General features: G+C 37.2%; 1 protein-coding gene across 7 annotated transcripts in view; it reads left to right on the top strand.

The window, feature by feature from the left end:
- Med (Smad/Smad4 homolog Medea) overlaps nt 1-8806 on the top strand; it is a 42815-nt gene extending 34009 nt beyond the window's left edge. For all 7 annotated transcript variants that reach the window (XM_071667464.1, XM_071667462.1, XM_071667463.1 and 4 more), the window contains 2 exons: nt 2457-2589; nt 6376-8806. In XM_071667464.1, coding sequence (XP_071523565.1) covers nt 2457-2589; nt 6376-6590 — 348 coding nt within the window. In that variant the 3' untranslated portion in view covers nt 6591-8806. The remainder of the gene's footprint in view (nt 1-2456; nt 2590-6375) is intronic.
- Nucleotides 8807-17516: the final 8710 nt, after the last annotated feature.

The following is a 17516-nucleotide window of genomic DNA, read 5'->3' as shown; positions in this document are numbered from 1 at the left end:
TTTTTCATTTTTTTTCAATGACAGCAAAATTTAAGAACTTGTGAAATTAGCAGCTGCACCAGTCATATGCAGTTTGGTCTACATCAGGTGAGTGCTGGCAATGATGCCTCCACTTTTGCAAGAGAAACCTCCTTCCTCATTTTGGTCATATTTCAATGCTGAAAGAGCTTGTGTCCATAAAGTCACCCTTAACACAAGTCAAAGACAGATCACCATCAGATAATTCACGATCACCATGTCCTCCAAATCTTGCTAAAAGCCATTAAATTTATTCCTGAGAACACTCATGAATATGGCTGGAGGATGACTGACTGTGGGGATAGATTTTTGTGCACTACCATCTCGGCTTCCATTAATATCTGCCTAAAGGTGTTAAGGGGTTCAGTGTATTTACAAGACTAGAATACTTTTGTGTCATGGTAAGTGTTGTGGTTTTCAAGTGTACACAAGAAACTCAATGCTTTAGTTTACCTTTTTGTATCTACTTATGTCTTTTTTGCTAGACAAATCTCACCGGCTCCTTTATTTTGAAAGACATTTAGGTCACTACAAATTAAGCATAACACAGAGGTTCATGTGCTTTTACGCTTCTCATATCTTAAAGGTGTACAAAGAATGAGTAGACAAGTACAAGAGGGGGTTAGATATACAAAAGGTTTTGACTGTTGTGAGTGTTTTGCAGCATGACTAAGCATACAGCATTTAGGTAAAGGATGATGATATGAAATGAGCATGGTTTGAAAAAACATAATTTCAGGGTAGAATTTTGGTGCATTATGCATGACAGAGTGAATTTGAGTGAATAAGGCCTTTTTCTTTGTTCCTGTTGCTACCTCACTATCAAGGGAAACAGCAAGCAGTTGTTTAAGAAGGAAAGAAAAAGAATTCAGAATTGGAGAGGGAAGCTTAGACCTGAGTCAATTTACTGAGAAAGCACTTTGCTACTAGGGAAAAGATGCTGTGGAAATTTGGGGGAACCGACCACCTCCCATTCATGTAAGATGTGAGCTTTATGTGTGAGAACTGATGGTGTTGGGAGACTAGCTGGAAAAAGAGAAAATAGGTTTAATCTTTGATAATAACCAGTTTTCTTGTGTCAGCTCTGGCAAATTAGGAGGGAAAACTGCAGTCCTAAGAATGATGGTGAGAGTCAAAGATGAAATGTAAGGGCCAAAGTTGAGAACACTACAGGAAATATTATTGCACCTGCATCAAGGAGAAAATAAATACAACTATGTATTTTATCATCAAGGAGAGGTGTATAAGGTTATGACTACATACTCATGTGTCCAAATTTATTATGTATATCTGAGTTGATGTAAAAGTGAGAAGATTCAAAACAGTGCCCTTATGTAAAATGCAGGAAAGCATACATGACTGAATTCAAGAGTTTGATAAAATGAGGCCTAGTTATTAGATTAGTAAAATCTGTCAATGCTTTGATTTATCATTTTTAGTATGGCCTTCCGATAGATGGGAAAATTTGCATAACTTGGGACTGTTTTGATGAGACCAGGTTAATGAGTCAATATGAAAGATTAACTAGTTAGTGAATTTCACTTTCTGGTATTATATATGCCTCCTCAGGAATATTTAATTACATATTCTAAACTTTTTGGTGCTTTTTTTTATTTATTTATTATTGTCGCTGTCTCCCGCGTTAGCGAGGTAGCGCAAGGAAACAGACGAAATAATGGCCCAACCCACCCACATACACATGTATATACATACACGTCCACACACGCACGTATACATACCTATACATCTCAACGTATGCATATATATATATACACACACAGACATATACATATATACACATGTGCATAATTCATACTGTCTGCCCGTATTCATTCCCGTCGCCACCCCGCCACACATGAAATGACAACCCCCTCCCCCTGCATGTGCGCGAGGTAGTGCTACAAAAAGACAACAAAGGCCACATTTGTTCACACTAAGTCTCTAACTGTCATGTATAATGCACTGAAACCACAGCTCCCTTTCCACATCCAGGCCTCACAAAACTTTCCATGGTTTACCCCAGATGCTTCACATGCCCTGGTTCAATCCGTTGGCAGCACGTCGACCCCGGTATACCACATCGTTCCAATTCACTCTATTCCTTGCACACCTTTCACCCTCCTGCATGTTCAGGTCCCGATCACTCAGAATCTTTTTCACTCTATCTTTTTACCTCCAATTTGGTCTCCCACTTCTCGTTCCCTCCACCTGTGACACATATATCCTCTTTGTCAATCTTTCCTCACTCATTCTCTCCATGTGACCAAACCATTTCAAAACACCCTCGTCTGCTCTCTTAGCCATACTCTTTTTATTAACACTCATCTTTTTTATTACCACACATCTTTTTTTCCATTGACCTTTGATTAGCCTCACTGAGGATTTGCATATTATTATGAATTATCCTTAAAGAAACTGAGACACCATCTATGTTGCAGGTGTTCGATTTGAGTCAGTGTCACCGTCAGATGCAGACTCAAGCAGCTACAGCTCAAGCCGCAGCTGCAGCACAAGCAGCTGCCGTTGCAGGACAAATTTCTGGTCCAGCAACTGTTGGTGGAATCTCTCCTAGTAAGAAATCAGAATTTACAAGAGTTCACTTTGTCATGAGATTCCCAATATTTAAGTTTAATCCTGTCTTTTAACCATCAAGCATACTGAGCATTGTCATTGTTTTAACAGATATATTGCAAAATTATGAATGCCTCTTTCTGCTTTCCTTTAAACACTACTGCAGTTTTTCTTTTTAATTTCCATTTTTTATAAGTTTTATATACGTATCATATATATCTCCTGATGGCATACAAGGATTGTTTTACTCTTGTGATTTTGGCAATCTTTAACCAGTGCATAGTGCACATAGTTTGTAAGATGAAAAATTTACATAAATGATTAAAAATTCTCTAATCATATGTCGTGCTTTGGCTATACATTCCGATCAACAGGTAAACTGAATTTCCTTGCAAACCTTCCCATTATCTTTCCTCGAGTTGAGGGATAGCACCTTTACTCACATTTGATTAGAACATGAAGTAAATAGAGACTTGCAGAAATACTCATAACCCTAATGGAGATCATGAATTTGTTTTCTAATGTTGATTCTCAGAAATGGTATGTGTGCCCACTTCATTCATGCCATGTAAATACATAGAATTCAAATATAAAAGACAAAAAAAAATATACGTGACATGGGGCCCCACAAGTGTAAAACTCCATTCTGTATACTTAGATTGGTAATCATACACATATGGATTACAGTGAAAGATGGCCTAGCTATAATTATCATCTAGCAAGAAACAAGCTGCAGTAATCAGTGTGTGAGAAAGATTTGGGAGTCAACAATGTCCCTAACCTGTTACCAGAGTTCCACTTAATGAGAATAGTTAGAGACCAACTGTCTTCCAGTGAAGAGCATTCAAGCTTATGGTTAAGGAATTATTCAGCAAGCTGTTTACAGTATACATAAATCCAAAACTTGAATATACTTTAAAAGTTTGGTCACTGCATCTAAAGCAGCACAAAGAAATGACAGAAAGTCCATAGGAGAACAACAAAAATTAAGAGCTGAATTACATTGAAAGGTAAGAGGATTTAGATTTGTCCACCTTGGAAGACAGAAGTTGTAAGGAGTGATGTGATCACAAGTTTTTCATAGAGATCAATACTGAAGGAGTACAGCCAGAAAAACCAGAGGACATAACATGAAATTGAGCAAGAAATTTGTTTCAAAAGATGAGGAAGTACTTCTGTAGTATGAGGGTGGTGAATGAAGAGATTAAAATGAGAAGAGGTGGTTGATGCAGAAGGTAGAGGGAAATTTAATTAGTACTAATACAGAGAATATTCAAGAGATGGGGACCTATGAAAGTAAAACTCCCTCCTCATATAGTACAAAAAAGGTAATCACATGCTAACTGGAAAAAGTGATCATGTAATGCTCAAGTTTAATTATATGGGAAAGGAGTAGATTAAAAGAGGTGAAACAAGACCTAATGAAGAGACAGAATCACAGAAACTTAACTGACCTCAACAGTTTTCTATGGTGACCTAGACTTGGAAGTGGAATTCAGTAGTTAAGAACCAGGGCACTGGAAAGAGATGATGTGAAATTTTTCTTGAATATGGTAGGAATGCTAAGAAAGAGGGGAGACTGATTTAGTATAACATATCAAAAAGTAAAGGGCCTACAATATGTACATTGGCAAAGAGATAGGTGCTACTCCAGCTAGTCAACTTTTGCGAAGTATGAGAGAAAGAAGGAATAAGTATAGCAGGATAAGAAAAGAGGAACAAAGAAACTTTGAAAAGAACAGTATTGATAAAGCAGGAGAAAATCTAGAACTTTTCCTTAAATTCGTCAGGAATAAATTGCCAGTTAAAAGAGCATCTAATCAGGCTAAGGAACATGAGAGAAGAATTTTATAGGATGAAGGAGGGACACGTAAGAAACTGAACTGAACAAGAACCTCAACAGTTGGCTAACATTTATTAGAATGCATTCAGATTCATGGATAAGGAATTATTTAATAAGCTGTTCACATCATTATAAAGGCTTGGTCACCACACCTAAAGAGCTAAGAAAGAAGGTCCAGAGGATAGCAAAAAAGATGGTATCAAAATTAAGAAAGCTGAGAAACATGGAAAAGTTGGAGGCTTTATATTTACCCTACTTGGAAGAAAGAAAAGTGATGGGAGACCTGATCAAAACCTGTAAGATTTTAAAACAGATTGATGATGCAGACAGTGAACAGTATTACAAGACATGTAAGAATAGATTTGTGAAAGTACTTTTATAGCACCAGAGATTGGTAGATGAATGGAACTAAATGAAAAGTGATTGATGCAGAAAGCATACAGAGATTTAAGAAACTGTATGACAAAGAATGTTCTAGAAATGGGGCCCCACAAGTGTAAAACTCTTCCCCCCAGTGGTGCAAGTAAGTATTTACACACACATATCAATGCAAGTCTGGGGACATGAACGCAAAAGAAAGGGGGTGAATGTGCTGGAAATTAAATGCCTTGAGGATGGTGGGCTGGCTGATTGTGCAAGAAATGACATTATCAGAGAGAGTTGTGGTAGTTCAAAGTCTGTCTGAAAGGGCCTATCAGGGTGCATTGAAATGGTTTTGGAATATGGAGATAAGTTAAACTGTTGAAGACTGACAGAGTGAGTGTGTGTCAGAAATAGATGAAGGGGAAGGGGGAGAAGAGAATACCTACGAGTACCTATGACAAGATTTTGCCGAAGTAGCAAGGCTAAAGTGAAGTGCTCACTGCATTTATTGCTTGATGAATAACACCACTCATCTTTCCACCTACATTACATAGTAATCTATTCTAGGTTTATAAATGACCGATTTCAGCAACATGTTATGTATTCTTTTAAATATTTCTGTAGTTGTTCAGTGCATGTTATTTATTTTTTTATGGCAGTATATTGACTGAATAGTCATTCTTGCTTTCTGGTTAGAATGTCATATATTTCTATATGATTTATTTTTGGTATGTTCCATGGTATTCCTGCAAATTTAAAACTCTTATCTTTGTTGAAGGGCTTTCAGGTTTAACAGATTCTTCTTTTACCATCACTTTCTTGGGATGTATAGATTGTCATTTATCTTTCTCTACTTCTTTTGAGGCTGTTTAGTTGCAGTTCTTTCAGCCTTTCATGGTTGTTTGTATTCCATCCCCATGATTTTGCTTGTGTAGTTATTTGTAATCCTTTAATTCATTTATTTCTGTTTGAGTCCATACAACACAGCAGGCTTCAGTTTTATCATGTATCTTAATCATTTTCATCGATAGGTTTCTATTTCTTGTGAAACTTCTCTAAATCATACCTCTCATCATTTGGCATGCTAGTGTTATCGTTTCTATATTCAGTGAATTCTGGTTTCTCATGATGATATTCAAATCCTTTACAACTGTTCCACTCTCTGTCATTTTCTTGGTACCACCTGTGTATTTTTACTTTTCCTTAACCTATTTACTCAAATCAAGTACATTGAACTCCATCAGGTTCTCTTTGCTCATTTTTTTTGCATCCAAGTCATTGTCTATCTCCTTTTAATCACTTTATGATCCAATCATTTCACTTACTCTGATATTGTCAGCAAACTCCTTGCTATGATTTCCTTTATTTCACTTCTTTTTATATGCAAGGATGGATTGAAGGAGGCTTTGGTAGTACTCGGGCCTGAAATGTGGGTAGTATTATTTCTCCCATCCAAAAGGAAAGCATAGAGGTCATTATGATAAAATAATGCTTTTTATTAGCACTAAAAATTATTTAATATGCATTCAGGATGCACATTTGCTATCTTTTAGAAACTTGATTACTTTGTCTTTATACAGGTAATCTATCAGCTGCGGCAGGAATTGGAGTGGATGATCTTAGAAGACTTTGTATTCTTCGTCTAAGCTTTGTGAAGGGTTGGGGTCCAGACTACCCACGACAGTCCATCAAGGAAACTCCATGCTGGATTGAAGTTCACCTTCATCGTGCATTGCAACTCCTGGATGAAGTTCTTCATACCATCCCTCTTGATGGCCCACGTCCTCTTGAGTGATGCAACCAGCCATCGTGGGATGTGCAAACTGTCATCTCACAGGATTATCAACTATCACTTTCATTAGATGATGTACAGGATGATGATCAGTCGATTCTTATGCGTTTTTTCATATAAAAGCACGTCCCCGAGTGCGGCTATATGCACATAAGTTCACACACATCCATTCTTTCAGTGAGAATATTTACACAGTTGCATGACCCATGTAATGGGCAATATTGAAAAATTCATTGAAAGATGCTAATATGCCTGTAAGTCAGTGAAAATTGTGTTCAAGCACAATTTGTTTATTCTCATAGTTGTGTTAATGCAAGAGCATAAGCGCTCAGGTGTAGTATTTCAAACCATCAACCTGATTTTTCACTAGATGAAATTTGAGTACAGTGGGGTTGGTGCAAGGTTAACTTTCCCATTCATTTCATAGTAAAATCTAGTTCGGCTTTTGTATTACAGTAGTCTTGTCACCCATGTTGCCGCATTTACTCTGTTGGATCTTGTATGTTAGATATCGATTAAGAGTTCAAAATATCAGAGTATGAATGTGGATTATGATTCATCGAGTCTGTATTAAATGACTTGTTCCCAGTGTGTAAGTTTTGTGAATGAGAAACATATTAGTCATTTATTTGTGAGGCCTTAACTAAATTAAAACCTTGTTCATCTACCTCCTCTGCATTATTCACATGCACAAGATTAGGTTTGCAGTTCAACCAGTTCCCTCAACCTTGGTTAAATAGGATTTGAAGTAGCATGCATTTCATGTGCTATAACTTTCCATGAAGTAATTACGCTCAAGATGTTTGCATAAAAACAAACATGTTTAAAATAGACACCATCTTCACCCGCTTCTTTTCTCTTGGAAGAATTGCACCATTCACACAAGTGGGACATGGCTTATACCTCAAAGGGGTAGCATATAAAATCCTGTCATGTTTCAGTTGCATTAAATATTTCATTATTGAAACTATAAACAGAATCATAAATCAGAATCAGAACTTGATTTTAATGACAATCCAGCATCATGAAATTTATCTATTATGAGAACCTCTTGGTGATGCAGAGGTGGTGGGGGAGCAAGGTTTAGCTAATGATGTTCTGATATTTTCTGAATCGATGCAGAGTTTTATTGTTATATGGTTAATTGAAAGCCAAAGAGGCTCTGTTCCAGTGGATATGTTGCCATAAACCTGGATGATGTCTCCTATCATTCTAGATTTAAATGCTTCAGTAACTTTATTTTCCAGAATTGAGTTATTTACAAAATCTTGATCTAGAATTTCAGTTTTTCTCATCATCTTTCTTTTTCTTTTGAAGTTTTCTGGGTCATGTTTCTATGAATAGGGGAAATTATCATTTAGTTATGTTTTGAATCGAGAGACAAGCTTAAAAAGAAAAACAATCAGTTTTAGCCAAACTGTGTTAACTGCTTATTACTCCTTCCTTAGGAGATTGCCATCTTGAATGAAAAAAGAATGCAGAAAGTTCATGTTAATGCAATGCATACCAGTGAATAAGTTATTACAAAAATTGTATAGTCATTAAATGGTTCACTGTCAGTTTCAGCTCTTATTTTATTAGCACAGTAGAGAGCATTTGACTTTAACCCACTCACTGCTGCCAGTTCCTATACATCACTGTATTTTACTTTTTGTTCACTGTGGCTGGGGTTGGTTATTTGGATTTTAGGCCTATAGACTGCCAGGGGTCATTAAGGTCGGTGGCTGGGGCGTGTGTAATGAAAATTCTTGAATTGCCCGCTTCTGCCTTAAGGCAAAATATACAGCATATAATGCTTGTAGTGGCATGCCACACATTGTTACCTCTGGCCAAAATTTTTTCATACAGTTGTCAACTTGTGTGGAAATGTTAAGGAGGCCAGTATGAGATCTGCATCCTCTTGTAATGCATTATTGTAAAGCTGTGACACTTACAAGATAATAGATACTAGTGATGTAAACCTTTAATAATCATGTTGGTGACAAAAAACACTTCCATATATACCACAATCTCATCGCATATGCATGACAGTACCCCTCTACTGTGAATTGCAAGTTAATGGATAGTTCACACATATAAACAGGGTTTCATCAGTTTAGGTTGTATATACAGTAAACCCTTGATTTAATGGACTAATTGGGGGGAGGGGGTGTCTGTTAAAACGAGAATGTAACCTATGGGCCATTTTTTAATACAATATACAATAATACAATATACAGTTCATATATTTTCTTTTAACTCCTCTATCACTTGATGCCATTTTGAATTGTAAGGATTGCAGCATTATTTCATAAATAAAGTCACAATTCTCTGTATACAATCTGACCGCATGGTAACTTGAGGCAGACAGACTGAAACAAAGTGAGTATATCCCACACTACCAAAAACAAGAGCAATATGAATGCACATGGTGTGGTTTTTGAATTTTTGACATTGTCTTTTATTGATGTATTATTATTTGCCTGGTCTGTTAGATCCAAAATCTGTTAAATTGAGGGTTTATTGTACCTTTACATAATTATGCTCTAACTGATTGCAACTTCAAATGAAGTAATTTTTTTCTATTTAGATAGGAGAATCCTCCACACACACACTGTACCATGGATACTAAGGACTGCTGCAGTGAAAGGATAAAAGATTCCATGTTTTTGTCACCACTAGTATTAGGTCCTAGATATCATACCACCTTCAGTGCTAGGATGCTGAGAGATGAGTTTGTCAAGTAAAGAAAAGGATATCCAGTTATCCTGAATTTGCTTTTTCTGTGCCTGATAATCATTTTATTTTCAGTTTTTCAAACCCAAGTGAAACTACAGAGAATAATGGCTTTTGTTTGGAAATATAATGACTGCCTTTATTGTATTGTCATCAAGGTGGCATCAAGAACAAATAATAATGACTTTACTAGCTTACTTGCGTCTCTAGCTTGTTTTATAGCATTTTTAAAGGTGGGAATATCTGTGATAATTTTTTTTTTATGGTAACCTGCTTTTTGAACAACCCATGAAACTTGTTATTAACTTTTTTTTTGCACTTCCTGTTACCCCATAGGTGAAAGAGGCACATACAGCTAGCACAGTCAATCGTGCATAAATTTTCCTTCGTACATGTTCGTTTTTCCCATGTAAAGTGAGGAAGTGTCAAGAACGGATGACAGAGTATAAGAGAAAAATCCCCTTGCTTGGCCCTTTATTTTGTTCCTTCTTTTGGAAAGTAATACAGGAGGGGAGGATTTCCAGCCCCTGCTCTAGCCCCTTTAATTGCCTTTAATGACAAGTAGGGGATGCTTGGGCAGTATTGTTTCTCCCTTTTCCCAGGTAACATTGTCTCTATTAACATGCATTTGTTCATAAAAGATTTGTTTAAAAAACATACACATCAAACTGTAAATACTATACCAGCATCACCATTTTAGTGAGCTTGTTGAGATGCCTACCATTAGCATGCAAATGTTTCTGATAACCTGAAATTTGTTACTGTTTTCAACCCTGCTTTTTTCTTGTTATGTGTATTTGTTTGTAAATGATTGCTCTGTAATATTTAATACATAAAATAGTACATCAAGTTTGATCCATCAATCTTTCTGTCTATATCTCTGACACCTGTTCCCACCTGGAACTCCCTCAAGTGGGTGGCCACGGCAATAGAGTCTCCATAACTAGCAAACTCCAGTGCTGCTTCTTAGCCTTTAGTGCCCCATCCTTAATGGGCCCCTGGCAGAGGACAACTTTAGCTCGTTGTTTGCACAGGCTCCAACCAAATGTTCGTACTGACTACATCTACCTAATGATCCTGCTGAGGGATCCTACCTACTACTTAAACCTAATACTCCTGCCAAAATATTGCTACCTCCTACCATTACTATCTATTGCTCCTACCATTTTGCGAAATGGCAGGGGTAACACACAGTGCTCACTGCAGGAAAATCTAAAGTCACAAAGAATGAGCAGTGCAAGTTTAGTACTGTCAAGTGATATGTACGAAAAAGAGAGATTGCATGTTTATGGACAGAATGCTAGTAGTCCATGTGTGGGTAAGGCAGAAAGAAAAGACAGCCACTGGGTCAGATGAGTTTGATAATCATAGCTAGAGATAATTATCTATGTATATCTCTGGTGCTTCTACCCTTTCGGAACTCCCTCAAGGGTGTAACCAGGGTAAAAGTCTCCATAGCGAGTGAACTCCATTGCCACTTAGCCTTTAGTGCTTTACCCTTGACAGGCCAATGGCAGAGGCAACTCCAGCACAGTATTTCAGAGGTTCCTAACTAATATTCCTACCCGCTACTTCCACCCAATGTTCCAACCTACTCCTTTTTCTTAATACTTCTGCCTAATGTTCCTATCAACTACTTCTACCTAATACTATCTGTTGTTCCTACCAATTTACCAAAAGGCAGGGCTAACTCATAGCACTCACTGCAGGAAAATCTTGTTACAAAGAATGAGTTGTGTGTGATAGTTTGTTAATCGCAGTAACAGATATTTATAGTTGCATTATCAACAAGCTTGCTTCATAATGGTATATTTACAACATGGTGTAAATAATAATTTTGAGCAATCATTTGCAGACAAATCCATGCAAAGAAAAGTCATTGTAAGACCAAAAAGAGTGTCACAAATTTATCATCATCATCATCTACAACACATACTAGGAGCTGACTTTTTTCACACTCTGGTAATACAGAATATTTCTTTTTACTTAACTTCTTTAATAAATTATTTTCCCACTATACTGCTTCAATAATTGAATTATACACCAGAGGTTCTAAGATATGTACTACTGTGTGTGAGAGCAGAGAAACTACTTGTGTAAAGTGAGGGGAGGGAGCCCCACTGAAATTGAGATGCATGGCATGGCCATGTGATGCACATAAACAGCTGGCATCAGTTCAAGCCATAACACACACACCTGTAAACCTATAAATATAGATCTAATATAGACACTTTTAGACCTAAAATAGACATGTTATGAATATGTATATAAAGCTTTTGATACGCACTGCCTCTAACTGTATAGCAGCGTAATCATTGTGGAAACCCATATCTTGTCCTGTGTGTGAGTATCAGGTCTTAAGCAAAAGTCTGTTACAAGGCAGGTTAAAGAAAGTTGATAAAAAGAACTTGCACGAGGATGATCTATATATATGTTAACTTTTCCAAACAAGAATTTTTACTGTTAACGCATTTTACATGGGTTGAGGACATGTAATAGTGAACTGAGAGACTGTATGTGCCTGATACGACCTGTGGCACTGGGAACAGAGTTGATGATAATGCATAGGTTACATAGAATTATGTGCTGCATCAATGATGATAGCATAATTCAGAGGCACATGTTTAATAAACATTTGAAAACTGAATAAGTTGAAACCAGATTGAATGGTGAAATTTTCGTACCAAAATGAAATTAAAGCAAGGTCTTGGATATGAGCAAAAAACAACATTCCTATATCACAATAAAAAAAACAGCATTATTTCTAGGGTATATTATGTATTGTACTGTGGCCATCAGAGTACAATCTTTGCACTGAAGAGAATTATTATTAAACTTGAAAATAAGCTTATTCATAATTTTGTGCATTCTCGATTTTTTTTTTTAATTTTCCAAAAGAAGGAACAGAGAAGGGGGCCAGGTGAGGATATTCCCTCAAAGGCCCAGTCTTCTGTCCTCTGTTTTTAACGCTACCTCGCTAATGCGGGAAATGGCGAATAGTATGAAAGAAAGAAAGAAAAACATCATTTATGAAACTGGAGAGCTGTAGCTATGGGGATGATTAATTATTAATTTTAACATTCTTTTTTAATCATGAGTAACTGAATATTTTGCCCATTACTACGATGTCATGATAAACTGTTTGTTCGTTTTATGGAATCACATCACAAGTATAACTATGAAATAGTGGATTCAGAAGCACTGTTAGTCTTCTGGATAAGCCACCTGTCTGGTTCCTATTTTCTCCATAGCCTAGGCCACCCTCCCATTCTACAATCAGCATTGTTGTGCCAACAGCATAGTGCACTAACTGCCACAGTTCTGACAACAGATTGGAGTATTTCAACTGATCCACATGAAAAGTGCAAACCTTAGAAAATTACCCAGAAGACAAGATCCTAACAAAAAGCTTTAGTGTGCATCATCATGTATGCAAGAAAAGCAAAGTGGATGACTGGATTTTTCCACACACACACACACACACACACAAAGGAGAGCTCCCTGGATGGCAATTATGAACAAAAAAGGGGAAAGGGGAGTGTGATGTGGTCCTATAATGATATTTTTGAATATTAAGTCGAGTTTAGTAACTGTTTGGAGTGGAAAGATCTAATATTTCTAACCTAAATGGCCAAAGTGCTCCCAACCTCAGTAAACCAAAATATCAGAGTGCTATGGCTGATGTGGGCAAGCATGTAAAAAATTCAATATTAATAGATAAGATACTTATGACCAAAAGTCAACACTGACACTTGATTTCACAAAATATTCTTTGAATAGATCTTATTTGTATGTTATTCTTACTGTTAAGATCTTTAGCATTACAAGAACCAAGATAGCAATAAAAGAAAGCAGGTAGCCTGACAATATTCATCAGAAATGGATTTAGAAAAGGGGATTCAATCCACAAGAAGAAAACATGCGGAGAGACAAAGCATGAACCACCAGAGATCACTCATTTGGAGATGATGATTGAAATGATTAAATACTTAAAAAACAGGATCATAAGTCAACACTATTAAAGGTGGAAATATGAAAACTGAGGAATCAAGTAAGATCATGAAAGATGTCATGATATGAGAGATGGGGATCTGATAAAAATATAATCATTAGGTATGATAAATGATTTAGTGTAGTTGTGGGGACTTGGAAGGTACAAAACCAGAGGAAAGAGGGCAAATCTATTAAAAAGCAAACAAGGTTCTGACAGATGGGTCTCCTGAAGCTGTCTTAGAGCAGAGGTCCACAAACTTTACAAGCTACTTGGCCTCTGTATTAGCAAGAAATTAGTGATAAGTCGCAAGTGCCACATGCGGTTATTATGTGTTGAAAGCTACTTCAGAGGATTAAAACGAAAGGAGCGAATGAGAAAAGCAAAATTATATTGTGCATTCAAATATATATATATATATATATATATATATATATATATATATATATATATATATATATATATATTGATGTGATGTGAGAAAGAGATGGAGTGAGTATTTTGAAGGTTTGTTGAATGTGTTTGATGATAGAGTGGCAGATATAGGGTGTTTTGGTCGAGGTGGTGTGCAAAGTGAGAGGGTTAGGGAAAATGATTTGGTAAACAGAGAAGAGGTAGTAAGAGCTTTGCGGAAGATGAAAGCCGGCAAGGCAGCAGGTTTGGATGGTATTGCAGTGGAATTTATTAAAAAAGGGGGTGACTGTATTATTGACTGGTTGGTAAGGTTATTTAATGTATGTATGACTCATGGTGAGGTACATGAGGATTGGCAGAATGCGTGCATAGTGCCATTGTACAAAGGCAAAGGGGATAAGAGTGAGTGCTCAAATTTCAGAGGTATAAGTTTGTTGAGTATTCCTGGTAAATTATATGGGAGGGTATTGATTGAGAGGGTGAAGGCATGTACAGAGCATCAGATTGGGGAAGAGCAGTGTGGTTTCAGAAGTGGTTGAGGATGTGTGGATCAGGTGTTTGCTTTGAAGAATGTATGTGAGAAATACTTAGAAAAGCAAATGGATCTGTATGTAGCATTTATGGATCTGAAGAAGGCATATTATAGAGTTGATAGAGATGCTCTGTGGAAGGTATTAAGAATATATGGTGTGGGAGGCAAGTTGTTAGAAGCAGTGAAAAGTTTTTATCGAGGATGTAAGGCATGTGTACGTGTAGGAAGAGAGGAAAGTGATTGGTTCTCAGTGAATGTAGGTTTGCGGCAGGGGTGTGTGATGTCTCCATGATTGTTTAATTTGTTTATGGATGGGGTTGTTAGGGAGGTGAATGCAAGAGTTTTGGAAAGAGGGGCAAGTATGAAGTCTGTTGTGGATGAAAGAGCTTGGGAAGAGAGTCAGTTGGTGTTCGCTGATGATACAGCGCTGGTGGCTGATTCATGTGAGAAACTGCAGAAGCTGGTGACTGAGTTTGGTAAAGTGTGTGAAAGAAGAAAGTTAAGAGTAAATGTGAATAAGAGCAAGGTTATTAGGTGCACTAGGGTTGAGGGTCAAGTCAATTGGGAGGTAAGTTTGAATGGAGAAAAACTGGAGGAAGTAAAGTGTTTTAGATATCTAGGAGTGGATCTGGCAGCGGATGGAACCATGGAAGCGGAAGTGGATCATAGGGTGGGGGAGGGGGCGAAAATCCTGGGAGCCTTGAAGAATGTGTGGAAGTCGAGAACATTATCTCGGAAAGCAAAAATGGGTACGTTTGAAGGAATAGTGGTTCCAACAATTTTGTATGGTTGCAAGGCGTGGGCTATGGATAGAGTTGTGCGCAGGAGGGTGGATGTGCTGGAAATGAGATGTTTGAGGACAATGTGTGGTGTGAGGTGGTTTGATCGAGTAAGTAACGTAAGGGTAAGAGAGATGTGTGGAAATAAAAAGAGCGTGGTTGAGAGAGCAGAAGAGGGTGTTTTGAAATGGTTTGGGCACATGGAGAGAATGAGTGAGGAAAGATTGACCAAGAGGATATATGTGTCGGAGGTGGAGGGAACGAGGAGAAGTGGGAGACCAAATTGGAGGTGGAAAGATGGAGTGAAAAAGATTTTGTGTGATCGGGGCCTGAACATGCAGGAGGGTGAAAGGAGGGCAAGGAATAGAGTGAATTGGATCGATGTGGTATACTGGGGTTGACGTGCTGTCAGTGGATTGAATCAGGGCATGTGAAGCGTCTGGGGTAAACCATGGAAAGCTGTGTAGGTATGTATATTTGCGTGTGTGGACGTGTATTTATATACATGTGTATGGGGGTGGGTTGGGCCCTTTCTTTCGTCTGTTTCCTTGTGCTACCTCGCAAACGCGGGAGACAGCGACAAAAAAAAAAAATAAATAAATTGAACTAGCACAATATGAGGCTGTTTAAAAAAGGCAACAAAACTTTTTTTCAGTACCAAATAAGATATGAAAACAAGGGACAATAAAAACCACGGCAAACTTATCATAGTACCATAATATGACTCAAAATCATTCACCCTTCTCCCAAGTTTTCCCCTCTCACTTATCTCTGTTTATTGTTTAACCTACTTGCAATGAAATCAAACTTGTCAATCAAATCAAACTTCTCAGGCGTGCTGGCTGCACGTTATATATTTTGTGTGATGTTCTCTAGGCCATGTGTATAAAATTCAAAGCAACATGAAGTAAAAAAAAGGTGAAGGTTTTGCACCTGTCTAAATAACAATCACTGATACAGAGATATCATTATCCTAGAAAACATATGATATTACTTTACTGTTAACATAGGACCAGAAACGGACATTAACACTTACATGACTGCCATCGTAGTAAACAAAAAAGGTCCGTCTTCTAAACAATTTTAGGGTAAAGTTAGAATTGAAATAATCATACGAATTCACTTCCACCCAAATGCAAGCACATGACAGGGAATCTTTTTCAACCGAGAGTTGTCCTCATTTACTATGTGATTCCCACTGCGAGACCCTAAAATGTATCATCTCCATACAGGAAAGCATTTGTTGGCATGATAGAAAGTGGCTTCTCACAAATTGTAATAGCATAAAAACTAGGATTTTCCCAAACTGCTGTGTACCACTAGTTGATGAGGTGGAATGAGGAAGAAAATTTCCAAGATTGGTACAGACCAGATACACCTAGAAAGATGATTTCTGCTCAAGACCAGACAATACAAGGTGCTAACCTATTCACCAGTAATGTCATAATAAACAGGCTGTATGAAGCTGGAATACACTAAAGGACCCCTGCTACAAAAGAGAAGTTAATAGAGACAGATCATGAACGTTAGTTATGATTTTGTAAGAAATACTCGGATTAGGTGTCTGCAACCTTTATAGGCTAATTGGGCACTCTACTAGCAAGTAATCAGTTGATCATCCACAATTGCCACACATCGTAATCAGGCAACATAAGTCAAAAACTACATAAAAAGATTAAAGGGTAAAATGATCAATCAGAAAAGCAGAATTATACTGTGCTTTCTGATAGAGAAAAACTGAACTGACACTATGAGGCTGTTCAAAAAAGGCAACAAAAACTTTTTTCGCTAACAAAGAAAATAAATGGTCAATAAAAAGCAGGATGTTTATCGTAATATCAGAATATGATTCATTCAAAATCACTCCCCTTTCTTGTTTATCTCTGTTTCTAGTTTACTTAAAATGCAATTAATTAAAACAAAACTTGTTCAACTTTTCAGCTTACTGGCCACACGCCATTTCTGTACATCATTCTCCTGACTGCACATATAAAATTCCGGGCGACATGTGGCCAAAACATAAGGGATGCAGACCTCTATTCTAAAGAATGTTCAGATACAGAAAATAAATAACATACAGAGAATCAAGAACACTGTGGGCAGGGAGGGACAGAAGGAGCAATTTCGACTACTTATATACTATGCTGAGCATGAAGACTGTTGGAGTTACACAACAGAGTTACATAAGAAATTAAGTGAATCTTGTAGAATGAGTGATATTCACTATTAGGGACTGAGTAATCAAGGAAGTTTACGGCTAAGTTGATGAAAGGTTTAAAAAGTGAAGAGCTTACAGGACCAATGCTTGTTAGCTAAAGGATAGATGATTTTTAGTTTGGAAGATTATACACCAGATAAAGAAGAAAGGGGAGAGAAAGAAGGAATGCGCATTTAAAGATAACTGAAGGTTATAGAACTGCCAGATAATTTTTGGTGATAAAAGGGAAAAGACTTGGTGGTTATTTTCAAGATATTATTGAATAACCATTTATGGTTAT

Source organism: Panulirus ornatus, chromosome 12, assembly GCF_036320965.1.
Source record: "Panulirus ornatus isolate Po-2019 chromosome 12, ASM3632096v1, whole genome shotgun sequence".
NCBI lineage: Eukaryota > Metazoa > Arthropoda > Malacostraca > Decapoda > Palinuridae > Panulirus > Panulirus ornatus.
Note: the sequence above shows the minus strand (reverse complement) of the source record. Positions and strands in the feature narration are given on the sequence as shown.